General features: G+C 41.1%; 1 protein-coding gene across 11 annotated transcripts in view; it reads right to left on the bottom strand.

The window, feature by feature from the left end:
* trip12 (thyroid hormone receptor interactor 12) overlaps positions 1–27787 on the bottom strand; it is a 218931-nt gene that overhangs the window by 56038 nt on the left and 135106 nt on the right. For all 11 annotated transcript variants that reach the window (XM_043702805.1, XM_043702803.1, XM_043702807.1 and 8 more), the window contains 6 exons: positions 27121–27239; positions 26753–26951; positions 15186–15286; positions 13449–13623; positions 11340–11481; positions 2572–2763 (listed from right to left, as the gene is read on the bottom strand). In XM_043702805.1, the coding sequence (XP_043558740.1) occupies positions 2572–2763; positions 11340–11481; positions 13449–13623; positions 15186–15286; positions 26753–26951; positions 27121–27239 (928 nt within the window). The remainder of the gene's footprint in view (positions 1–2571; positions 2764–11339; positions 11482–13448; positions 13624–15185; positions 15287–26752; positions 26952–27120; positions 27240–27787) is intronic.

Genomic DNA, 27787 nt, shown 5'->3' on the forward strand with positions numbered 1-27787 from the left:
ACAACAATAACCCTACTTCTCTCACCTTCCTGTGATTTGTCTCCATATTTGTTAGTGAATGTGGGAGGTCTGTACTACAATCTCAGCAAACCAATTGCTTTTTTTTTTAAAAAAAGTTTCAAATCTCTACCCAGATGACCTCATTCAAAGACCCTTCCAGGATGTCCTTTCTTATTACTAAGCAATGGTTCCCTTTATCAATATTGCAATTCTCCCGATGTCTCTTCCATCCCCCCATCATGCCAGAAACCTGTTCCCCAGAATGTTGAGCTGCCAGTCCGGTCCTTCCTCAGCTATAATCTGTGATTGCATCATCCAACTCCATGTGTTGATCATTCCTCTAAAATCCATCCACCTTACCAGTCAGGCTCCTTTCACTAAAGCAGAAAAAATGTCTTCTCCACCGACCGGCCTATCTTAGCATTCCTTCTAGATCTAATTGGACTTGATCCTGACTTTACATCTCTCTGCCAAATTAGTTTAAAACCTCCCCAACAGATGAGCAAACCTCCCAGAATGGATTTTGGATCCATTCCTCTTCAGGCACAACACATCCAGTTTGTATAGGTCCAACCGATCCCATAAACTGCCCTTATGATTTAAAAATCTAACCCCCCCCCCCACCACTATACCTTTAGCCACTGATCATGCCTAGTCCTATGCTCAGTAGCATATGGCACTCAAAACAATCTGGAGATTACAATCATAGTAGTTTTCCTCTAATCTACTACCTCAATTCCAGCTGCAGGACCTCATTTCATTTTGACCCGACATAGCACAACTGCTGACTGCTCACCTCCACTGCCCTCCTACTCTGAATGCTCTGCAGCTGCTCCAAGACATTGCTGACTCTGGCACCAGGAGGTAATGTACCGTTCGAGAGTCTCATTTGCTGCTACAGAACCAGTTCCCCTTACAAGTCCCCCTCACTAAAGCTCTCCCAAGTCTACAATCTCTCCTGCTGTGTCGCAGATCTAACCACTGTGCCACAAACTTAGGTGTTGCTACTTTCTCCAAAAGGCCACTCCTCCTCTTCCCCCGCCACATCCCCAACAATATCCAACATGGCACATCCATTTCGGGGGGGGCGGGGGAATTGGTCATAGGGGACCCCTGCCCATAACTGCTCATCTTCCTGGTGGTCACTCAATGCTTTTCTGCCTGCATAGCTCTTACTAGTGAGGTGACATCCTCAGCATCATGGACATACTGAACTAGAAGTTAATTTTGCGTTGTCATTATAGTTTGATCCATCCATTCAAGCAAATGGTTAACATTACATCACATTGCAGACTAACAGAATTTCAGCCACAATGTCTAAATCTTCAATCTAATCTCGTCCAACAGCTGAAGGTTTTGATTTGTCTGATCGAATTAAGCAACTGTTGAGTAGCAACTATAAGGATAATGATGGGGACAGCATAACATACATAGTAAGTACAGAGGATCTTTTTGCTCTTTAAGCACAAGGAGTCATGAGGGGCTGCTTGGAATAAATACTGAACGGCACTGAGGAAATCATTAGAATCAGTGTGGAAAGAGACCATTTGGCCCATCCACGCCGACACTCTGAAAGGCATCCCTCCCAGACCCAGTAACCCCATATTTACCCTAGCTAATCCACCCAACCTGCATATCCCTGGACACTACAGGAAAATCTAATGTGGCCAATCCACCCAACCAGCACATGTTTGGACTGTGGAAGGAAACGAAAGCACCTGGAGGAAACCCATGCAGATACACAGAGAATGTACAAGTCCCACGTAGACAGAGAATCACCCAAGACTGGAATTGAACCCAGCTCCTTGGTGCTGTGCTAACCACTTAGCCATCAAGCCACCCAAATGGGAACAGTCTCCATCTGATCAAATGGCAAGAAATGCATTTGATCATTAAAAGTGAAATAACACGGAGTAAAAATATTCAAATTTGATTATTCCAAGCCTGCAGCTCCTTCAATATACAAGCACAGGCATAAGCTTGATCAATGAAGCACTCAGAATTGCATTCTACAGCTATTTAGGAATCAAGGGTCAGTAAGAGATGCTCAAGATTATTTTGTTCATCCATAAAATAGTTGACAAATGTTATAAACGTACAAAATGCAACAAACTGATTTCAAACTCAATTCATTGTATGGATCAGCTAGATTCTGTTGATAAGTCCCTCCACTAATCCAGTGAGTGATATTGCTCAGGTCATTTTCACTGTTCATCATTAGTTACCTAGAGGTGGTTTTGGAGCACCTTAAAGAGTTGCAATCACTATCGTAACGTGCCCCCTAAGATTTCAAAAAGGTGACACAATTTAACATATGATAAAATGTTTGTAATTATCAACGTTGACTCAATATTTCCACACAAATGTGTCATTTATTTGTAACAACTGACTGCTTAAATTCACCCCTCAATTTACAAAATGAGCACACGAATGCAAATTAACAAATAGGGAACAATGTTGCCTGAAACATCAGCTTAAGATGGGAGTAGCCAGACCAAATTTGATGCTACTAGATAACAAACTAATTGTAGACTATCAAAGACATTAAATTTGAAATCAGTAGCTACTCACTGGACAACCATAGAAAACGTGAAGAAATCTTCTCAACCTGACATGTCGATTCACAAGATCTTTATCACTTTTTGAAGTCAAATACAATAGCAACTGTTTGACAAAACCACTGTGCTGGATTTCGAAGGAGGACACATCAGACTCAGAGACTATTGAGCGGATATCCAAAAGGCACTCAATCCCACCATCCACCTTTGGAAAGAAATACTATGAGTTTACATGTAGAGTTGTAATAATTATAATAATACAGCGGAATCATGGTATGCAAACAAAACAGACATTATGTACACATTTTCAAGAGAACATCTTACATATAATTGGTATGCAGCTTAAAATGTTTAGAGGAAGTAAATAACGTTACAACATAAAAATATGTACGTTATAATTTCCATTTTTTATCATCAGAAATCCATTTTGGGGTTCTGCTTGTAAGCAGGCATCTTCACGTGATATGTGAAACAAACAGAGTTAACCCTGGTGCAACCTTTGTACTTCCAACTCAATTATGCTTCAGTATGGCCTGAAAGCAGAATAAAGATACTAACTGTGGAATATGTACCAGGCATCAGCGCATCACAATAAATCAATGGGGGTAGTCAGGTTAAAGGAAGGCAGGTCATGGAGTAGGTCACTCTGCAGCTAAAGAACAAGATACTAATCAGCAGTAATGTCAGGATTATTCCCAGAGTATAATGTTGTTTTCAGGAGGGTCTTGTGGTGCAGTACGAGTTCCCCTGCCTCAGCACCAGAAGCCTAGGCTTAAGTTTCCCACATGCTCCTGAAGTGTGACATTACAGGTTGATTAAAATAACTACAATGCTATAATGTCTTCAAACCTCCCCTCTTCAAATAAGTGCACAGCTTGACAGGAAGATGACGTGCAAAATTTTAGAAAGTAGGATTGTAATAAAGATAAGTAAACATAAGACAAAATAGACAGAAAACATCTGCACTTGAACTAAAATGGCAGCCAAGGTGTGGAGATGCCGGTGTTGGACTGAGGCGGACAAGATCAGAAGTCAAACAGCAGGCTACACAGTCCAACAGATTTATTTGAAATCACAAGCTTTCGGAGTAATGCTCCTTCATCAGGTGCAGAGAGAGAGAGTTTATCGGCGGAGAGGTCATAGGATCATACAATTGGTGTAAGTGGAGTGAACAAAATTATACACCACGTGCACCAATTGTATGATCCTTTGATCTCTCTGCCCAAACTCTGTCGGTGTGCTCTCACTGCACCTGACAAAGGAGCGTCACTCTGAAAGCTTGTGATTTTAAATAAACTGTCGGACTACAACTTGATGTTGTGATTTTTGACTCTGAATTAAAATGGTGAAATCATAGAATCATACAGTACAGAAGAGGCCCTTGAGCCTGTACCGACATGAGAAGTTTCTCTAAATCTACACTTGTCCTACTTCGCCCTTAGCCTTGAATATTATGGTATTTCAAGTGCTCACCCAAGTTCGTTTTAAAAGCTGTGCAATTTCCCATCTCAACTACCTTACAGGCAGTACATGCCAGGTATTCACCACACTCTGGGTGAAGTGACCTTTCCTCAAATCCTCTCTAAACCTCCTACCTCAAAATTCCACCTTCTAAATGAGATTCGTAGGGGAGTGGGATCTTCAACAGCAGGGAGGTAAGTATGAGGCTCAAAGGAGATACTGTAACCAGAAATAGTAAGTTGAAGAGACAGGTCAGGCTAGAATACATTAGGGAGCAAGGAATGCCTGTTGGATTATATTGCATTTATTTCAGTGTAAGAAGGCTGACAGGTAAGGCTGAACTCAGGGCGTGGATAGGTATGTGGGACTGGGAAATTACGCCATTGCAGAAACATGGCTGAGGGACAGGACTGGCAGCTTAATGTACCAGGGTACGGTGCTTTAGGCTAGAGGGGGGTGTTGGAAGTGGGGGGAGGGTTGTATTTTTTGATTAAATCAACTATCACAGCAGGAACCAGAGATGCAATAACTGAAGAATCATCCAGTGACACTTTGTGGGTGGAGCTAAGAAATAAGGAGATCATGGTGACATTATTGGGGCTGTATTATAGGCCCCCAAATGGTCAATGGGAATTAAAGGAACAAATATGCAGGGAGACTGGGGGGACTTGCAGGAGCAATAGTGTTGACAGTAGGAGATATTAACTTTCCTAACAGACTGGGACATCCATAGTGTTAAGGGCTTAGATGGGGTGGAATTTGTTAAGTGCATTCAGGAGAGTTTCCTCAAGCAGATATAGAGGATCCTATTCAGGAAGAGGCAAAACTATACCTACTCTTGGGAAATAGGGCAGGACAGGTAATAGAGATGCATAGTGAGAGAGCACTTTGGGACCAGTGACCATAATTCTATTAATTTTAAAACAGTTATGGAGGGGAACAAACTGGTCCACAGGTTCAAGTTCGAAACTGAGGCATGGCAAATTTTGACCGAATTAGACAGGAGCTTGCAGGGGTTGATTGTCTGCAAACAAACTATTCCAAAGGGGTCTCTTGCAAGTGGGAGGCCTTTAAAAGAGAAACAGCTAGAGTTCAAGGTCTATGCGCTCCTGTGAAGGTGGCAGGAATAGGGAACCCTGCATGACAAGAGATATTGAGGCTTTGACCTGAAAAAAGCAGGTACAGGCAGCTGGGATGAAGGGAATGTCTGGAGATACATAGTTTACTGAAGAAAGAAATGAGGGGGGCAAAAAGGGAGCAGAACCCAGCCTTGGCTGAGAAAATTAGGGTGAATCCAGAGTGGTTCTTTCAGTATAAGAAAAGGAAAACACTAACTGGAGAATAGGACCCTTTGTGTAGAACCGCTGCAGATGGGCAAGGTTCTCAAATGAATATTTCTCCTGTGTTAACCGTGGAAAAAAGACAAGACAACTTCGGAACTTGGGGACAGTCCATATCAGAGGTGTTATTGGATGTATTAGAATGTATGAAGGTGGATAAATCTCCTGGCCCTGGCTAGATATATCCAAGAACACTGCAAGAGGCTAGAGAAGAAATTGCGGGGGCCCTGGTTGATATTTTTGCATCATCATTTGCCATGGGTGAGGTCCCAAGACTGGAGGGTAGCGAATGTTGCGCTATTATTCAAGAATGGCTGCAAAGAAAATCCTGGGAACTATAGACCAGTAAGCCTAACATCTGTGGTGGGTAAGTTACTTGAGAAGATTCACAGAGATAAAACTTATATGCATTTGGAAAGATGGGGTTTGATTAGGAATAGTCAGCATGGCTTTGTGAATGGAGATCATGCCTCACAAATTTGTGAAGAGCTCTTTAAAGAAGTGAACAGGAAGGTTGACGACAGCAGGGTGGTAGACGTAGTCTATATGCCTTTGATAAGGTTCCACCTGGATGCTCATCAGACTGGAGGCCTGTGACTGCTGATGAGATTAAAATAGGTGGCATCATGGACAGTGAGGAAAGCTATCAGGTCCTGCTGCAATTTCTGAGAACCTTCCTCACTGTCCACGATACTGCCATCAACTAACTTACTAGTAACGCCTTGTACATTCTCATCCTAATCATTGGTATCAATAACAAAGTAATAGGCCCAGCACCAACACCGGAGGGAAGCTGGGTAAGGTGGGCCCCTTGCTAAGAGATTTGGATCATCGATAGTCACAGGTGAGGTGCAGGAGGACTGGAGGTTGGCCAACATGGTGCCACTATTTAAGGAAGATGGTAAGGAATAGCCATGGAACTATAGACTGGTGAGCCTGACATCGATGATAAGCAAGTTGTTGGAGGGAATCCGGAGGGACAGGATGCACATGTATTTGGAAGGGCAAGGACTGATATGGGATAGTCAACATGGCTTTGTGCGTGGGAAATAGTGTCTCACTAATTTGATTGGGTTTTTTGAAGTAATAAAGAGGATTGATGAGGGCAGATCAGTGGACGTGATCTATAGTGGAAGGATGCTTGTTGGATTGGAGATCTGTGATTTGTCGAGTGCTCCAAGGGATCAGTGACTTCATTCAGTAAGGCATTCGACAAGGTTCATTACAGACTGGTTAGCAAGGTTAGATCACATGGAAGACAGGGAGAACTAGCCATTTGGATATGGAACTGGCTCGAAGTTAGAAAACGGAGGGTGGTGATGGAGGATTGCTTTTCAGACTGCGACCAGTGGTGTGCCACAAGGATCGGTGCTGGGTCCATTGCTTTTCATCATTTATATAAATGATTTAGATGGGAATATAGGTGCGGTTACGAAGTTAGCAGATGACACCAAAATTGTAGATGTCCTGGACAGCAAAGAAGGTTACCTCAGAGAACAACAGGACCTTGATCAGGTGGGCCAATGGGCCAAGGAGTGGCAGATGGAGATTAATTTAGATAAATGTGAAGTGCTGCATTTAGAAAGACAAATCAAAGCAGGTCTTATACACTTAATGGTAAAGTTCTGAGGAGTGTTGCTGAACAAACAGACCTTAGAGTGCAGGTTCATAGCTCCTTGATAGTGGAGTCTCAGGTAGATAGGGCAGTGAAAATGGCATTTGGTATGCTTTCCTTTACTGGACAGAGCATGGAGTATAGGAATTGGGAGCTCATGTTGCAGCTGTACAGGACATTGGTTAGGCCACTTTTGGAAGACTGTGCGCAATTCTGGTCTCCCTTGTATCGGGAGGATGCTATGAAACTTGAAAGGGCTCAGAAAAGACTTACAAGGACGTTACAGGGTTAGAGGGTTTGAGCTATATGGAGAGGCTGAATAGGCTGGGGCTGTTTTCTCTGAAGCTTCAGAGGCTGATGGGTGACCGTATAGAAGTTTATAACAATAGGAGAGGCATGGATAGGGTAAATAGACAAGGTCTTTTCCCTGGGTTGGGGAGTCCAGAACTTGAGGGCAAAGATTTAGGGGAAAGACTTAAAAGGGACCTAAGAGACAAATTTTTCATGCAAAGGGTATGGAATGAGCTGCCAGAGATAGTGGTGGAGACTGGTACAGTTACAACATTTAAAAGACAATCTGGAATGGTAAATGAATCGGAAGGGTTAGCAGGACATGGGCCAAATGTTGGCAAATGGGACTAGATTAATTTAGGATGTGTGGTCAGCATGGACGAGTTCGACCAAAGGGTCTGTTTCCATGCTGTACATCTCTCTGACTCTATGATCTTGATCAGCTGGGCAAGTGGGCTGAGAAATGGCAAAGGGAGTTTAACAGAGATAAGTCTTGCATTTTTCAAAGTCAAATCAAGATAGGAGTTTCATGTTGAATGGTAGGGCCTTGCAGTGGAACAGAGATCTTGGAGTTCAGGTTTGCATTCCTCCAAAAGTGGAGTCACAGGTAGACAGGACAATGAAGGGGCTTTCGGTACACTGGCCTTCATCAGTCAAGGTGCTGTGTACAGAAGATATGTTGCAGTTGTACAGGATATTGGTGAGGCTGTCACTTGGAGTATTGTGTTCAGTTTTGGAAAGAGTGCAGAAGAAATTTACAAGGATGTTGCCTAGACTCAATTGCCTGAGTTATAGGGAGAGATTGGACAAGCTAGGACTTCTATCTTGAGAGCATAGGAGACCTTATAAAGACATATAAGATTATGAGAGGCATGTATAGGGTGAATACACTCAGTCTTTTTCCCAGGGTTGGGGAATCAAGGATTGGAGGGCATCAGTTTAAGGTTAGAGGGAAAAGAATAAGATGGAATCTGAGGGGCAACTTTTCTTCTTAAGCAGAGGGTGGTACGCATATAGAATGAGCTGCCAGCAGATGTGGTTGAGGCAAGCATATTATCAACATTTAAAAGCCATTTGGACAAATAAGTGGCTAGGAAAAGATTAGAAGGATATGGGCCAAGTGCAGGGAAATGTCTCCATGCTGTAGGACTCTACGACTCTATACACCTCAGGTCTCACCTCAACCTTCTCTGCTCCAAGGAACAACAATCTGAACTTATCCAGCTTCTCTTTCAGGTTAAACTGCTTTACCTCCGGCAACATCTTCGTGAATCTCCTCTGCACTCCTTCCTATAAGTGCCGTGACCACCACACCAGCTGCGGCCTAACCAAAGTTTTGTACAATTCCATCATAACACCCATACCCATATAATCTTTGCCACAACTGATAAAAGGCAAGTATCCTGGGTGCTTTCTTATCCACTCTATTAGCCCACCCTTCTGTCTTCAGGAATCTGTGGACACGCACCTTAAGATCCCTTTGTCCTGCCATTCACCAAGTGCTCCCTTGACTTGTGACCTCTTGTAAAATGCGTCACCGCTCACTTTTAAAATCCTTCCTAGTAGGATATCTTGGAACCATTGAAACCTTGTGCCAGCATCAGGTGCTGAAACATCTCAGCAAGTAGTCCAATTTCCTTGATTTCTTTACATTTTTCTATCTTCAGCTGTTAAAATTCTGGTTATGTAGCATTCAGTAGGAGTTGCTGCATAATATGTACTTATACAAGCACGTTCTGGTCTGGAGCTATGGATATTGGTTGTAGAGAGTCAGACTACTTTTCAATCATGTGACTGACTCAATCTCTTACCACCTGCCTCTGGTATGTATGTTGGAGGGATTTACGTGATACTAAATCTGTTTGGCTGTCTTTTGAACGCATCTTTCTGTAGCCAAACCCAGAGAAGGGACTCAAATTTGTAGCATCCAACTCAGAAGCAACATTCGCACAAAAGAAAGTTGTTCTGACACTGCAGCAGTAGTTGAGAACTACTTTAGTAAACAAAAACAAGTGGAGTTTACACGCAGAGAATTAACCTAGAACTAGCCTTGAAGTTACTCAAGAAGCAGGCATCTGAGACCAAACAGCTTAAGTTGGTTTTGTCTCCATGTGACTAATAGTTTTGATGGCAGCACACACTTGGACCTTATGAACTTGCTTTCCCACACAAATAACAGGCCCCAGTTTGGAAAGATGCAAATTCCAATTTCTTTGGAAATGATCTGAAGTTGGCATTCAAGCAGGAAAGACTTAAAAATCTACCTGACCAAGACAACAAAACATGAACATTCATGACTGAATCAGTGGTGATGCTACATTTGAAGAGGAAAGGTCAAATCAAAAGGTATAAAATGGAGAGAATACATGCAATCAAGATCATGGCTCATTTGTAAGACTAAAGCAAAATGAGCTCAATGTGTCTTAGGTTCTTGTATACTTTCAAAGCTAATTCTAGGTTAAATTTATGCAAGCCAACTCTAACCACTTGTGCTAATACTTACTGGTTGTGAAAGTTTGTGGGCTGCACGGTGGCACAGTGGCTAGCACTGCTGCCTCACAGCACCAGAGACCTGGGTTCAATTCCCAACTCAGGCGACTGACTATGTGGAGTTTGCACGTTCTCCCCGTGTCTGCGTGGGTTTCCTCCGGGTGCTCCGGTTTCCTCCCACAGTCCAAAGATGGGCAGATCCGGTGAATTGGCCATGCTAAATTGCCCATAGTGTTAGGTAAAGGGGTAAATGTAGGGGAATGGGTGGGTTGCGCTTCGGTGGGTCGGTGTGGACTTGTTGGGCAAGAAGGCCTGTTTCCACACTAAGTAATCTAATCTAGAACTAAACTACTGTTGCAGACATCAAATTGAAACCCCATTGGTTTTCTCAAACAATGCAGAAGATACCATGGCACTGGTATCTGTTCATGGGATGTGGGTACCACTGGTTAGTCTAGCATTTATTGCCCATCAGGTAGTTAAGAATCTGGAGTCATAAAAAGGATGGGTTGGGTAAGGATGGCAAATTTCCTTCCCAAAGCACATGAGTGCATTAATATACAGCAGTTACATGATCACAATTAGATTTGCTTGTATTCCAGATTACTTTTATTTAATTCAAATGTCGTCATTGTGATGGAATTCAAATCCATGCCCTCAGAACAAATTGTCTTGTGTTCGGGATTACTAGTCTAGTGATATTACCACAACATCAGACTCATTTTACAAACCTCAACCAAAATCAGTAAAATGGATTATCTGGTGATGTTTCCCACTGAGCTGCACTCAAATTGGTTGAAGGCCCCATATTACAAGAGTGATTAAAAACCATGGCTGCCTAAAGTGCTTGGGATATCCTGAGGCAAAAATAGGTGATTTTCTCCAGCAATTCATAGGATAGTGGGATAAAGGTCAGTTGCAGATAGAGGTGGAGAAATGGCAGATGGAGTTTAATCTGGGTAAGTGTGAGGTGCTGCACTTTGGAGATCAAATGTTAAGGAAATGTATACAGTAAATGGCAGGACCAGGACCATGAACAGCCTTAATGTACAGAGGGATCTTGGGGTTCAAGTCCATAGCTCCCTGAAAGTGGCTACACAAGTAGATAGGGTAGTAAAGTCAGCATATGACATACTTCTCTGACCAATAAAAGCAAGTGAGTACAAGAGCCACAGTATCATGTTGTGGCTTTATAAGGGTTTGGTTAAGCTCCACAGAGCATTGCGTTCAATTCTAGTTGTCACATTACAGGAAGGGTGTGGAGGGCTTGGGAAAGGGTATTGAAATAGTTTACTATGGTGCTGCCTGGATTAAAGGGTACCAGCTATAAGGAGAGGCTAGAAAAATGTGGATTTTCTTCTCTAGACTGGCAGAGGCTGAGGGGATTCTTGATAGAAATCTATAAAATTGAGATGCATAGATGCAGTTGACGGTCAACTGTATCTGTGTGCAAAGATTGTAACTGGTAGTATTCAAATGTATTTAATAATGACAACGTTAGGTGAGTGACATGAACCCATTTCAAGTTGCAGCCAATTATTCAAACTAAGCAGTCAAAGCATTTCAAAAATGATTGATACAGACCTGCAAACTGAGTTGTTCAGTGGCACAGCATAGTCTCTGAAGTACATTCAGTGCTGGATTGCTTGCATCTACATTTTCTGAGGTGAAGTAACGATCAACAAACTTATGGGCTTGCTCCTTTATCCAGACTTTTATCTTCTCTCTGGGGGTGAAAAAAAAGTTATTTCACAATCCAAAGCCAGCACTAAAACATACCAAAATGTTCTTCCCCCTCCAGTGTAGCAGCAATGCTTGACATTAGTCTAAATAAAGGACATTTTTCAGGATTCTTTCCAAAGGGTTTTTCCTTCATGTATAAAGCTGAAAATGTGTTGCTGGAAAAGAGCAGCAGGTCAGGCAGCATCCAGGGAACATCTCCTGTTCCCTGGATGCTGCCTGACCTGCTGCGCTTTTCCAGCAACACATTTTCAGCTCTGATCTCCAGCATCTGCAGACCTCACTTTCTCCTCCTTCATGTATAAATCCTGCTTACTTCAATGGGGAAAAAACTAGAATAGACGTTTTACACTGCTAAAAATACATGTACACATTTATTGCATTTTGATCAGCACCTTTCCTTTTTAATTCCCAGAAGAGGGGGAAACTATTGTCAACAGCAAAGGAACATCTCCTTAAGTCACAAAAGGAAATGAAAAACTGTGGACAGGGGCTTGTGGGTGTCAGATTAAATGATATGATTATGAAAATTGGGCAATGCTAACTAGCTTGTTTCAGTATGGTAGTTTTGAGTATGATAGTTTTAAAGACAGTTATGTTTAAGAGTCTCTTAAATCTAAGTGAAATGGTGCAGTAGAAGTTGTCATGTGATGGCCTGCTGATGTCTGCTTCATGGTAACCCAGAGAGATTTGGTTGGCTTCAGCACAGGGAGGCTTTGAGCAAGCCTGACTCAAACTCAAAGGTCAGCCTTCACACCTCGCCAGAGGGGTAAATGTTAAACACATTGCTGTGGAAATCAGATTCAAATCAAACAGAGATCCTGGACAGGAAGGAGAATCTTAATAACACAGACAGAGAAAACAGCAGCTCTGCCTGAACAGCAAAGGAAAAAGCCTATGTTCCATGAAAGACCAAACATCACGCATGTGGAAGCTCATTCTCCATTTGAAGAGGCAGGACCTGTCGAAATTTCAGAACACTGAAAGACTTATGTTCACATAGCCAGCAGAAGACTTCCTGAGTTGTTACTGTGAAGTTAGTTTGGGATTTTCTGAAGATACCTATTGATATTGTCTCAATCTGTTCAGAGATGTCATTACACACATCTGGAGCAGGTGGGACTTGAATCTGGACCTCCTGGATCACAGGTAGGGATACTACCAACACAAACTTAGAAAATTACTTACACACTTCTCAAAGACTTCAGAATTCCCTTTTATGTAGCTGCCAGTTTCCTTTGTTTTTGCTTCTTTTTTTCACCACACATCTTCTGAATGTTCAATTTCAACTCAATTCTCACATATTAAGCTAACATCTGTCATAGGCATCCTTGTTTTCCTGTTTCACCTTGCACTTAAATGTTCGCAGCAATCCAGCAAGCCGAAGATTTATTTGCCTACCTAGTCTCCCTCAGGCAAAGAATAACAGTACACACTCTAAAGACAATCCAATGACTAATTCCAGTTCTCTCTGCCATGCTAATTCCAATTTGCTTGACCAAGTTTATTTTCATCCATATAACTGCTGTGGTATGGCAACTTAAACACTTTTGACTTTTTTTTTGTAAAAGTAGTAGTGACAATAAATTATTATGCTATTGATGTTGGCCCTCACCCTCTTAGTGAACTGGGTTATGTCTTAACACATCATATGCCAACCTTGTACAAAAACAATTCATGGACTTTGAACAGATCGAAGAAACTGAACAGTTATTAGGAGCATTTAGATTACTTCATGCTATTATCTACAAAATTAAACCATGTCAGTGATAAACTAATTTGTGCATAGTGTATACAGTACTGAAATGAATGCAATATTGGTTCTCAAGTTACTCTAAGCAAGAGAGACCAAACATCATATTGAACTTACATAATTTATTCAGAAAAAGCAATTCAACTTTATGTCTCTTACACAATTCCCCACAGGGGAATTAGAAATGAATAATCAAATACCTGTTGTTGGCCATGGTGTCTTTTGGGGTGACCCGTGCAATGCCACTAACACCAGCGGTGCGTGCTGGTTCTGCGTTGTTGCTATTGGTCTGTGTGCTTAGCCTTCCCCATGTTTTAGGATTTAAGCTTGCAAGAAAGGAAGATTTAGGAGACTGGGTGGCTGTTGGACTCTTTGCTATATAAAATAAAAATAAATGTTAGCAATGAGACAATGCTTTGCTAACAATTTTCCAAAAGGATATTTTTGTCAAATTTAATTGTCTTCTCAAAAAGAAAAGAAAAATGCCGGATAGGTGCCTGAAACAAAACAGTCAATATGTCATGAAGCACAATCTTATATTGGTCACTTGTAGCGCAATCAAACCTGCTTCAACACTCATCGAACATCAGTCAATTGTGACAAGCTGAAATTCAATGCAACTTGTTTAAAAATTCAGTGTAAAATGGTACACATCATTAAGCAAACTAAAGTAAAAATGCAACCAAGTGGAAAGTGAGCCCTGATGTATCCAGATGAGTTCTCAAACACAACCCCAATTTTATCTACTTTGTTCATGCCTAAACCACTGAGAATCTGGGCCAATGACCACATGATAGAACCTCAGAGTGCATCACACACATTAAAAACAAGGGGATGGTGGATTTGAACTTTCAGGCAAGCAAGTTGTACTTAACAGACCCATTTATTGCATACTTCTTGAATGTTTGAAAAGCAAACAGGAGTTACAGATTTACAGCTTCAGCTACCATACTAATCACAGCAGTCTGTCTCTGCAGATCTAGAGGATAGCTAATTACCATCTCACCCAGATACAAGGTTCACGTATTCACACTGCCTTGTGAATTGAGGGCGGGGAGGTGGGATGTTCATAGCAAGTCATTTTTAATATTGATTTGAACTTCTCAGAAGACAACCTGAGAGGATCAGAGCGAAAACAGTGAGAAAGGGGTCTCTTGCAAAATGCCCCTTTATTCAAATGCGATCTTTATCCTTTGCTGCGCTGAAAGCACATGGGAGTTTGTATTCAGATTAAGCAGACTAAGCTTGTGAAATTTAAAGGAGGCTTTAACATTAACTAGCTTTGACTAGCTGGAAAAATCTCCAGGGTTACTGTGGCTATGGAAGTCAGTTTGGGTATTACAAGTTACAAGAAAGGGAAAAAAGCAAGCAGGTCATTGGGAGCTGAGAATAGCTGTTCCTGGAAAATGAAACATTCATTTGAAGGACAGAGTAAAGTACAATGGCAGAAGGGAATGCTAACTTGTTTTATTTTTTAATAAGTTAAGCAGGGGAACATGGCTGTAATTTACACCATCAATAGCTGAATTAAATACTTAGCCAACACTGCTTCTAGTTTGTTACAGTATGTTAGAACTTGATAGCTTGTCATGTGAGCTGAAAAAGTGTGTTGCTGGAAAAGCGCAGAACGGCTTATGCCCGAAACGTCGATTCTCCTGCTTCTTGGATGCTGCCTGACCTGCTGCGCTTTTCCAGCAACACATTTTTCAGCTCTGATCTCCAGCATCTGCAGTCCTCACTTTCTCCTAGCTTGTCATGTGATCCTTCCAGTCAGTTGGTGAAAATTCAAAAGTTCAATTTATCGGTCTCCACAAGGATAACAATGTCTCAACACCATGTTTTCTCTCAGCGATACAACAGCAAGAATATAGGCAAATTCAAAGTGACAATTTTATTTTCACTACCTGTAATGTATCATGATAATTTACAAGTCCTACCTTGATTGTCTACTTTTTCATCATCTCTTGGAGGTGAATACTTCGTCCTCCTGGTTACACGTTTTGGCAATCTTTTCCTTTTTAAGACATCACTCAATCGTCTGAAAAAGTAGATGAGTTTCATCATTGTTAAGAATGGTAGTATTTCCTTGTCACAACACAAAAGGTCCTGGGTTATTACAATTAGCTAGGTAAAGTGGACTCAATCATTACACACCACCTATTAGCCACAAACGGACTCCACTGACAGCTCTTCATCCTCTTGGCCAGATCGTTATCTACTCCTTTGTCTGTCCAACTGTTCTTCTCTTTTTGGGCTCTTTCCCCATCCATTGTTTATCCTTTTATCTTCTGCATATAAACCAATATTTTTCCAGCTACCATCAGTTCTGAGGGAGGTACACCAGACCCAAATCATTAGCTCTAATTTCTCTTCACAGATGCTGCCAGACCTGCTGAACTTTTCCTGAAACTTCTGTTTTTTTTTAAAAAAGGACTCCATTCCTGAAGAAGGGCCTGTGCCCGAAACGTCGAATCTCCTGTTCCCTGGATGCTGCCTGACCTGCTGTGCTGTTCCAGCAATAAAGTTTCAACTTTGATCTCCAGCATCTGCAGACCTCACTTTCTCCTCCTATTTTATACACTGTTCTAGAAACTGCAATACGACAAATTACCAGTTAATGTTGTTTTTGTGTTAAAATTCCCGAAGATGTGGAAAAAGAAACAATTCAAAAGTACCAATATCTTATCAGTGATTTTACATGTCATGCTTTTGACAGCAACATCCTCGTCAGTCCAAATGAATGCGTTGATGTAAGCTGGACTACTTCCAAGAGGTTTTGAAGGATCAATTTTACACAGCAACACTGCAGCCAACACAGAAGCGCACTTTTAAACTTAGTGACATTTTGTGTCAATGTTCTATTCTTGGGAGTAGTTCAAGCAAACTGAAATGAACCATGTGGCCTGTGAGGAAAGCCCACAGCAGAACTTCATATAGAGCCAACCTTTTATTACCAAGCTTTACACCCAATTGTTTGACATATTGAATTTATAAAGACTTCCTGAAACAAATTTACTGTGTAGACTAACCTAAACAAGAAACAAAATGTTTCACAGATAAAAGTGTCACTTACACATCCAGATCAATTTTTACATCCAGCATTGGCACCAAACGACTAGCACTTTGGAAAGAGATTTTCCACTCAATATTCTGGTATGCCAGACATGCAAGTTTTTAGAAAGCTTCACTTGACACCATTTACATTTTTGGTTTGTATACAACTCCATTGGCTGTTTTGGTTTATTGCCAGTCAATAAGTTAAAAATAAAGTAAGGCAGCTTAGACATGAGACTTTGCACATCACTGTCCCGTTTGGCAGATGCAACATGGGCTCATGAAGAGCAGGTCATGCTCAACTAATCTTTCGGAATTCTAAGATGACGCTATGAGCAAGGTGGACAACAGAGACCCACTAGATGTGGTGTACCTAGATTTCCAAATGGCCTTTGACAAGGTGCCTCACAAAAGGCTGCTGCTCAAGATAAAAGATGCATGGCGTGATGAGTAAAGTATTAGCATGAAGACAGGATTGGTTGACCAACAAGAAGTAAAAAGAGAAAGAGTGTAGATGAATGAGTGCTATTCTGGTTGGCTGTCAGTAACTAGTGATCCTTGAGGCATACCAACGTTGGGACTACAACTAGTCACAATTTATAGATGATTTGGGATTGGGGACCACGTGTAGTGTGTCAAAGTTTACAGATGACACGAAGATGAGTAGCAGAACAAAGTGTGCAGAGGACTGTGAAACTTTGCAGAAGACCATAGATACTTTAAGTGGGTGGGCAAAGGTCTGGCTGATGAAATGCAATGTTAATAAATGTGAAGTCAGCCATTTTGGTAGGAGTAACAGTAAAAAGGACAATTACTCGAATGGTAAAAGGTTGCAGCATGCTGTTCTGCAGAGGGACCTGGGTGTCCTTGTCCATGAATCACAGAGGGTTGTTCTGCAGGTACCACAGTTAATTCAGAAGGCAAATGGAATTTTGTCCTTCATTGCTAAAGGGTTTGAGTTTAAAAGCAGGGGGTTATGTTGCAGCTGTATAGGGTGCTGGTGAGGCCACACCTGGAGTAGTGCGTGCAATTTTAGTCTCCTTACTTGAGAAAGGATGTACTGGCACGAGAGGGGTGCAGGGGAGGTTCACTAGGTACATTCTGGAGTTGTGGGGGTTGGTTTATGAGAGACCGAGTAGGCTAGGATTATATTCATTAAAATTTAGAAGAATGAATGTTTATACAAACAAAAATATGAAGGGAATAGATGAGATAGATGTAGACAGGATGTTTCCATGGCAGGTGAAAGTAGATCAAGAGGGCATAGCCTCAAAATTAAGGGGAACAGACGAAGGATTGAATTGGGAAGGAACTTCTTCACCCAGAGGGTTGAGTGTTTATGGAATTCCCTGCCCAGTGAAGTAGTTGACTCTATTTCAGTAAACGTTTTTAAAGCGAAGTGAGATTTATTTTGAACAATGAAGGAATTAAGGGGTACAGTGAGAGGTTGAGTGTAAGTGGAGTGAGGCCATAAGAACATTAGCCATGACCTTATTGAATGGCAGAGCAAACTCAAAAGGGCCAGATGGCTTACTCCTAGATCTTATGATCAAAGTCCAACTGTTAACATAGGATTTCCTCAAAATTTATGAGACACAAAATGTGCAAGTCTTGAAATACCCAGAATGAAATAATTTAGAACCGTATGCATCAGCCATTTAGCCCCTCAAGCTTGTTCTGACATTGTAGATCGTGATGGATTAGCCATCCTCAATATCATTTTCCTACACAATCCAGACATTCATATCATTAGTGTCAATAAGTCCATAAATCAATGCACTGAACATATTCAATGATTAAGCTTTTAGGGTATAGAATATTCACCAGCCAGTCCTGAAGAAATTCCACATCACAATCCAAAATAGGTTTTCCTTACTGAGATTACCTCCCCCTGGTTTTCAATTCACAGCCGAGGGAACTATCTTGTCTGCATTCACTATCGCTGCACTCCCTTCGCTGGCAAGTATAAACCTTCTTTCGCCAAGGGGACCAAAGCTTCACAACACCCAATTAAAAACTCAAGAGAACTGCAGATGTTATAAACCAGAAGCAAAAGCAGAAGTTGCTGCAAAAGCTCAGCAGGTCTGGAAGTGTCAGTGAAGAGAAATCAGAGTTAACGCTTCAGGTCTGATGATCCTTCCTGAGGACTCCGAGGAAGGAAGGATCACTGGACCCGCAATGTTAACTGATTTCTCTGCACCGATTATGCCAGACCTGCTGAGCTTTTCCAGAAAGTTGTTTTTATTTCTTAACAACATCTAGCTGTGGTCTCAAACTTCTGTAAAAATGAAGCATAAACCTTTCACTCCTGTACTCTAAATCTTCTTCTGAAGAAAGCTAACATTCCATTTGCCTTCCTAATTGCTTGCTGCACATGCAGTGACTTATGAATGCAAAACCCCTGTTCCTCTTCCAAGTGGAGAACCTCACACTTATCCACATTATATTTCATCTGCCATCTTCCTGTATTAATCACCTTGAAACCTCTTTGCATCATACACTAACTCATTCCCATCTCATTCTATGCCATCAAATTTGGAAATTGTGCATTTTTTTGTCACATCTATATTATCGATGCAGCTTGCAAATAGCTGGAACTCTAGCAGTAATTCTTGCGTTACCCTACCAACCAGAGAATGATTTTTTTTTAAAACGGCTTTCTGCCTGTTAATTCTTGACCCATTTTTCTCTCTATCCTATGTACTAATTTTCTTTACTAATCTAATATATGGGTCCATATCGCAAGTTGCGTCCTATCCCTGGTTCCCACAGGAAGCTTCAAAAATAATGCTAACATATTTGTCTGACATGATTTCCCTTCCATAAATCCACAATGACTCTGCCCAATCAGAACATTATTTGCTAAAAGTCCAATGACCAAATCCTAACAGATTTTAACATTTTCTCGGCTCGGGCCAGTGTAACAGGTTCTCCCTTTCCTCTCTGCTTTCTTAATAGCAAGGTTACATTTACAACCTTCCAATCTCATCACATTGTTGTAGAAACTATAGAATTTTGGATGATCAACGAGGCATCCATTATCTCTAAAGTCATCTGTGCCAATGCTATGAGGAGTCAAGCATCAAGTCTTGGGGATATACCTATTTTTAGTCCCCTTTGTTTTGCTAATACTAGCTTCTTTCAATACCTCATTGTCATGACCTCTAGTTCTGGGAAATATCTTGTATCATCCTCTGAAGACAAAGTAATTATTTAGTTTCTCTGCCATGTCTCTTTATAAATTCAGTCTCTGTCTGTAATGGAACTACATTTGTCTTTATTGACCTTTTCCTTTTAATATACCTACAGAAAGGGTTACAGATCATTTGTTTCTTGATAGTGTGCATCCACATTCTGTCGGATATGTTTCTTTCTTCCATTGTTGAATTCTAAAATGCTCCCAGACTTGAGGCTTACCACTTTTCAGCTACTTTAAGCTTCTCCTTTGACCAAATAAGATCTACAGTTTCTTTTGCTACCCATAGTTGACTCACTTTTCCCATTAGGTTCGGATGCCTCAAAGTAAATGTATGCTGTATGAACCAAGTACTAATTTGTTAACTACTATGAATTGCTCACTTACAGTCATAACTTCTAATGTATTTTTCCAGTCCACCATAATCAACTTGCCCTTCTTCCTTCATAGTTCTCCAAAATTATTAATTACTCCTTTCTCATCCAGTAGTACATGATGTAGAATAGGCTAAGCCAAACTGGTTTTTCAACACACTGCACAAGAAAACTCTTATACACATTTCACGAAATTGTCCTCCAGTATTGGGGGTCATTAGATTTACCCAAATGATATATAGATGAAAGGTCAGCCTTTCATCTAACCTTGGTACATTAACTCTAATTTTGATTTATACTGTGCCCTCAATTACAATGACTGATTAACTTCTATTTATTTACTGCACCTTCCCAACTCACCCGGGTAGGTTCTGCAGTTTTTTTCCTGTCAATCTAAGAACTCGCAGCACCATTCTCTCTCTTGATCCTTTATGCCCACCCTTCCTACACAGTGATTGTCTTTGAACATTCATTTCCCAGCTTTTGTCAACTTACAGCCATATCTCCACAATGACAAATTATATATTTTTCAACCCATCTATCTTGCTGTGAATGTTGCATGTATTCAGACAGAGTAACTTTATTGCTGCCTCATATTTTCCAAAATTACCTATTTTGACACTGTTTGATGCTATATCTGTTTCTCCGATCAGCCTTGCACTCTAATATTCATGACAGCTCTACATCTCAACCGTTTTTATTTTCCTTCCATTTGAATTCCCCAATTCCCATCCCCCAACAAGCTTGGGTTTAAGTCTTACCCAACACAATGAGCGAATCTCCCCATAACAGTACGTTGAGGTGTAACCCACCCTTCTTGTATAGGTCCTACCTGGCTCAGAACTAGTATTAATGCCACCGAAATCTAAAAGCTTTCCCCCTTATCCGATTTCTCCAGCCACATGTTCATTCACTCAATAATTTTACTTCTACATTAACTGGCATTTTGCACTGAGGGAAAGTCTGGGATCGCCGCTTTAGAGGCCCTACAGCCAGTGACATCCTTGATCAGGCAGTAGGGAGGCAGCATTCCATCTGAGATTCACATTTAGAATTGCAGAAATATTCATTTGTTCCCCTTGTTTTATTTTTAAATCACAACTGCCTTTCCACTCTTCTTCCCCATCTGTGCGACTCGGACATTTGAGATGGCTCAACACTTCAATCTTGCCACAATTGAGGCACAATTGCTCCCATAGTATGCAGAACAGAAAACCAGTTAGTGAACAAGATAGGCTCAGCTTCCAATACTGGTATACCAAGACTATATCAATTACCCATTCTGTATGAGTTCCAGAACTCATTTCAAATTTAAAGTCTGGTGACACATACTTTACCATCAGTTAAATTACCTGATCAGTTATCAGAGTCCTCTTTTGAGGGTAACTTGCTTTTGCAAAATGACTGGTACATTTTCCAATGTTTTATTTCAAAACTAGTGCACTGGCTCTGAAGCATTTCAGGGGACTTTGAGGGTGTATAAACCATTACACTGAAAACAAGTTCTTCCCTTACTTTAAGGGAAGGTACAAAGACAAAAAGAAATATAAATTTCTCATCAATTGATACCCATCTGTAACAAAATCAGTCTCTCCCCAAAGTTGCTGTGAGACTTGCTGAGAATTTTCTGTTTTTATTTCAGATTTCTGGCACATGGGCTGTTTTGTGCATTTAAAATGTGGAGGACTAGCATTTACATTTAAATGAAGTAACAAGAATTTTTTTGGGGGGAGAGGGAGGGTAGTTTAAGGAAGCGGTCCTGAAAATAACATTTCAGCATCTGATCAATCTGCTTCCCTGTGCAGGGTATTTAGAGAAAATTGAAATCTGAAACTTAAATGAATACAATTAACAATACTTCAGTGCAAAAAAATGCTCCATATAACAATCCTGGATGTAGGTTTGCTCGCTGAGCTTGAAGGTTCAAACCTACATCCAAAACCTCAACCTGAGCTACAAATCTTTTCAAACCTCGAGATAACAACCCTATTGCAGTAGTGGGTGGCTTCAACTTCCTCAATATTGACTGGGACTCCCTTAGTGCAACAGGTTTAAATGGTTTACAGGACTTCTTGAAACAATATCTAAGTAGACCCCAGCAAGGGAAGGTGGCCATACTAGGCCTTACACCAGTGAATGAACCTGGCCAGGTGACTGAAGTTTCAGCAGGGCAGCATTTTGGGAACAGTGATCAGTAAGCAGTTTTCCCTGGAACAGAGGTTAAGGGGCGACCTTATAGAGGTTTATAAAATCAAGGGGCATGGATAGGGTAAATAGACAAGATCTTTTTCCCCAGGGAGGGAGTGTCCAAAACCAGAGGGCATAGGTTTAAGGTGAGAGGGGCAAGATTTAAAAGGGATCCTAAGGAGCAACATTTTCATGCAGAGGGTGGTGCATGTATGGAATGAACTGCCAGAGCAAGTGGTGGAGGCTGGTACAATTGCAACATTTAAAAGGCATCTAGATGGATATATGAATAGGAAGGGTTTGGGGGATATGGGCCAAGTGCTGGCAAATGGGACTAGATGAATTTAGGATATCTGGTCAGCATAGATGAGTTGGACCAAAGGTCTGTTCCATGCTGTACAGCTATATGACTATGACTAAATATTAAAATTGTTATGGATAAGACTAGTCTTTAGTGAAAGTGCTAAACTGGGGGGGAAAGCTAATGACAACAGCAATAGGAAGAAACTGGAAAAATTAAATTGGTAGTGGCTGTTTGATATGTGGGAGTCTTTTAAAAGGCCAGTTGATCAGCACATTCCGGTCAAAATGAAAAATAAGGACAGCAAGATTTGAGGACCCTGGATGACAATTTATCAAAAATTTAATCTCAAAGAAAAAGAGAAGCATATGTAAAGTTTATGAAACTAAAATTAGACAAGGAACTGAAATCAGACAAGTTCCTTGAGGAATATGAAGGAAGCAGGAATGAACTTAAGTAAGGAATTAGGAGGGCTAACAGGGGCCATGAAACATCCCTGGCATGTAGAATTAAAGAAAACCCCAAGGCATTTTTAAAAGCAAGAGGGTAGCTAGGGAAAGAGTAAATCCATTTAAAGGACAAAGGAAAGTATGTGTGTGTGGAGCCATAGGAAGTGGACATGTTCCTTAAATGGGTACTTTGCATCACTGAGAAGGACATGCATCGTGGTAAGATTAGAGAGGAGTATGTTGATATTCTAGGGCATGTCAATATTAAGGAGTTAGTCATGTTGGGTGCCTTAAAAGCATTAAGGTAAGGAAGTCACGGTTACTGAGGGAGGCCAAGGAAAAGATCTTTTTAATCTTCTTTAGCCATGGGCGAGATCCCAGAAGATTGGAGAACAGCTAATGTTCTTCCTTTGTTTGAAGAGGACAACAGGGATAAATCGAGAAAATTATAGGCCAGCAAGCCTACATCAGTGGTTGGGAAATCACTGTAGAAGATTGTTTAGGAAAGGTTTACTCAGAGTGGACTTATTAGGGGTAGTCACCATGGCTTTTGCGCAGAGAAGTTTTGTCTGGTAAATCTGAGCTTTTTGAGTGATCAATGAGAGTAGGGAAGGGGATGCTGTCTTCATGGACTTCAAAGCATTTGACAAGGTTCCTCATTTGGACTGGTCCAGAAGATTATGCCACATGGGATCCACAGAGAGTTGCTAAGTTGGATACAAAATTGGCTTGGTCATAAGAAACAGAAGGTAATTGCTGAGGGGTGTTTTTCTGACTGGAAGCCTGTGGTGCTCCAGAATGATCAGTGCTAGGACTTCTGTTGTTTGTAAGGTATTTAAAGATATATGTGATTTGAATGAAAAATGGAGATGATCTGATAAGTAAATTTGCAAATTAGAATCCCTATATAGTGTGGAAACAGGCCCTTCAGCCCAATACGTCCACACCAATCCCCCGAAGAGTAACCCACCCAGACCCATTCCCCTACATTTACTGCTGACTAATGCGCCTAACCTACACCCCCCTGAACACTATGGGCAATTTAGCATGACCAATTCACCTAATCCGCACATCTCTGGGCTGTGGGAGGAAACCAGATTAGATTACTTACAGTGTGGAAACAGGCCCTTCTGCCCAACAAGTCCACACCGACCCGCTGAAGCGTAACCCACCCAGACCCATTCCCCTACATTTACCAGGAGCACCCGGAGGAAACCCACGCAGACACGGGCAGAATGTGCAAACTCCACACAGTCAGTCAGTCGCCTGAGGCAGGAATTGAACCCAGGTCTCTGGCGCTGTGAGGCAGCAGTGCTAACCACTGTGCCACCGTGCTGCTCTAACACGAAAATTGGAAGAGTTATGGATAGTGAGGAAGACTGTCAACAGATAAGCAGGACATAAATCAGTTATATATGCTGGGCAGGGAAACGGTTTAATTTGAATGAGTGTGAGATGAGGAGAAAATTAGGTCTGCAGATGCTGGAGATCAGAGCTGAAAATGTGTTGCTGGAAAAGCACAGGTCAGGCAGCATCCAGGGAACAGGAGAATCGACGTTTCGGGCATAAGCCCTTCTTCAGGAAGAAGGGCTTATGCCCGAAACGTCGATTCTCCTGTTCCCTGACCTACTGCGCTTTTCCAGCAACACATTTTCAGCTCTGAGTGTGAGATGATCCAATTTAGGAGATAAAATGCAAAAGAAAAATATACAGCAAGTGGCAGGACCCTTAGCAGTCCATAGCTCCCTCAAGTGGCAACACAAGCACATAAGGTGGCAATGAAAGCAAGTGACAAACTTGCCTTCATTGGTCAAGGCACTGAGTATGTAAACTAGCAGGTCATGTTGTAGCTCCATAAAACTTTAGTTAGGCCACATTTGGAGTATTATATGCAGTTCTAATTGCCACACTACAGGAAGGATGCGGAGGCCTTGGAGAAGGTGCAAGAGAGGTTTACCAGGATGTCGCTCAGATTAGAGAGAGAGAGAGAGAGAGAGAGAGAGAGAGAGAGAGAGAGAGAGAGAGAGAGAGAGAGAGAGAGAGAGAGAGAGAGAGACTACTGTTCTGTTCTATGTTCTACAACTCAGTTCTGTAATCTGGAAAAGCCTGTTGCAGCAAATAGTGACCAGAAGTACAACGATTAATAAAGTGCTAAATTCAGGAATCTGGTGAAGAGAGGAAGGAGATATTACTTTTTTGTTTTGCGTTCAATAGCTGGTGAATGTTTTGATTTTGTTTCATGGTTAGGTACTTGTAATTTGCTATCATTTACTTAATTGGCATTCATTGAAATAACTAAGGTGAGACAGTTGTAGTATTCAATGGAGCAAATTCCAGTGTACCAAAAATTATTTTCGTTCTGCACCCAGGTTGGGCCTCATTTCCATTCAATGCACACAAGTGTAGTGCCTGCACAAACCATTTGCTGAATCTACTCATGATATTGGCACAGTATACATGTTTAATACAGCTGAGTTAAAAATGACATTTTAAACAACCAAACGTTCACTTGTGGCAATGTTGATGGAGGGTTGCTTTTCAGACTGGAGCCTGTGTGCTGCAAGGATTGCTGCTGGGTCCATTGCTATTTGTCATTTATATAAATAACGTGAATGCGAATATAGGAGCTACGGTTAGTAAGTTTGTATATGACATCAAAATTGGAGGTGTAATATACAGTGAAGATTGTTAGCTCAGAGTATGATAGGATCTTGATCAGATGAGCCAATGGGCTGAGGAGTGGCAGATGGAGTTTAATCTAGATAAATGTGAGGTGCTGCGTCTTGGAAAAGTAAATCAGAGCAGGACTTCCTCCGATGCTGCCTGAACTCTGTGCTCTTCCAGCACCACTAATCCAAAATCTGGTTTCCAAAATCTGCAGTCATTGTTTTTACCTTATACACTTAATGGTCAGGTCCTGGGGAGTGTTGCTGAACAAACAGACCTTGGAATACAGTTCAGAGTTCCTTGAAAGTGGAGTTGCAGGTAGACAGAGTAGTGAAGGTACTTTTGGTACGCTTGCCTTCACTAATCAGTGCACTGAGTATAGGAGTTGGGATATCATGTTGTGCCTGTGCAGTACATTGGTGAGGACACTTTTTGAAGTGTGTTAAATTCTTTCAACTATCAGGGAGCAGGTGTTGTTAAACTTGAAGAGGTTAAGAAAAGATTTCAAGGATATTGCTGGAATTGGAATAGGGGGCTACAGGGAGAGGGTGAATAGACTGGGGCAACTTTCCCTTGAAGCATAGAAGGCTGAAGAGTGACCTTATTAGAGGTCTATAGAATCACAAGGGACATGGATAGAGTGAATAGCCAAGGATTTTTTTTTCACAGGGTAGGAGAGTCCAAAGCCAGAAGATTTAAGATTAGATTAGATTTAAGATAAGGAGAAAATATTTAATAGGGACCTGAGGGACAACCTTTTCACACAAAGGGTGGTGCATGTATGGATCAAGGTGCCAGAGGAAGTGGGCTAAGTGGGTACAATTACAACAAATGCTGGCAAATGGAACGAGGTGGTCAGATCAGGATGGATGAGTTAGACTGAACGGTCAAATTCTGTGCTGTATTTTACAGAGTGATTTGTGTGGAATGAACTTCCAGAGTAAGTGTGTACAGCTACAATGTTTACAAGACATTTAGATAAGAAATGTTTGGAAGGATTTGGGCCAAGCACAGGCAGGTGGGACCAGTTTCGTTCACGATTCTGGTTGGCATAGACTATCTGGTCTGTAGGGTCTGTTCGCATGCTGCATGAAATGCACTGATCAACAGATTAGGCCAAACTGCTACTCATTTAAAGAGACGTCATAACAGGCCTCTACTAATAAGTTGATTAATAGCAGAGGTCAGAACATCATAAATAAATTATGACAATCTGAGCTTGACTGCAGAGTAAGGAGGCTTTCTTGTCTGAATTTGAATACTTAAAATAACTTACCCTTGTGGACTTAGGTCCAGAGAATCATCCATACTTGGGAAACTGGAGGATCCGAGATCTGCAACTGTATTGCTTGCAACGTTGGTTGTGCTAATTGTGGCAGCAGTGCCCAGCGTTCCTATCCCACTACTACATGCCTTCGGAGGGCTGGTAAGTAGAGTCTCAGACTCCGCTAAATTTTTCACCTGATGCATCACACCTTTCAAAAAAAATAATAAAGTTAGTAACAATTTGCACCGCAATTGCCCAACAATCTGACTATTTGTACTGCCAGAAAGTTATCTGAATTAACTTTAATTCTAAATGAGGGAAATCACAAAACTCAAAAATATTAAAATTCTGGAAATTTATGTATTTAGGTTCCTTGCCTTCTCTTCGAAAGTAAACACTAAATATATCTGGTAACTTTTGCATTAAAATTTCTGCCATCTGTAGTGCTCCGACAACGATCTTGAAATCTTGACTTGATAACATGGAAGCAATGTGGCTGAAAGGGAGCAAGAAAATCAGGTTACATATACTAAAAGCAGACGGATTTAAATTACATACAAAAAAAATTTTAAACCTGCTGGTACGCAGTAGTGGAATTGTTTTAAATGCATTTTTATGTAACCTATAAAAGAACCAAAAACTACAATCACACCAGAATTACTAAATCAAAAAAGTAGAATTGGTGTAGACATCACTTCAAATTAAGATTGATCAAAGACTGCTACATTTACATTAAGTGTAAGTGTATACTGCAGATAAGACCTGTAAGCATGATCAAGTAACTCATGTACAGTATTTGAAGCAACTGATGCTGCCTTGTCATGTAAAAGCTCTTTCAAAAATATTTATGAAAGTATACTCCTTGGGGGAAAAAAATAGATTTGCTGAAACAGTGAAGCTTAGGGACAATAGAAACAGAAGGTCTAAAGGCCTTCACTTATTGCCTACAAAGGAGTTGAATACCTTATAAAACCCACCAGGCTGTGTATAGCAGAGAATGCTTGACATGAGTGTATATTGTAGACATGACCTATTAACTTAAAA

Source organism: Chiloscyllium plagiosum, chromosome 13 (genome assembly GCF_004010195.1).
Source record: "Chiloscyllium plagiosum isolate BGI_BamShark_2017 chromosome 13, ASM401019v2, whole genome shotgun sequence".
Taxonomy (NCBI): Eukaryota; Metazoa; Chordata; class Chondrichthyes; order Orectolobiformes; family Hemiscylliidae; genus Chiloscyllium; species Chiloscyllium plagiosum.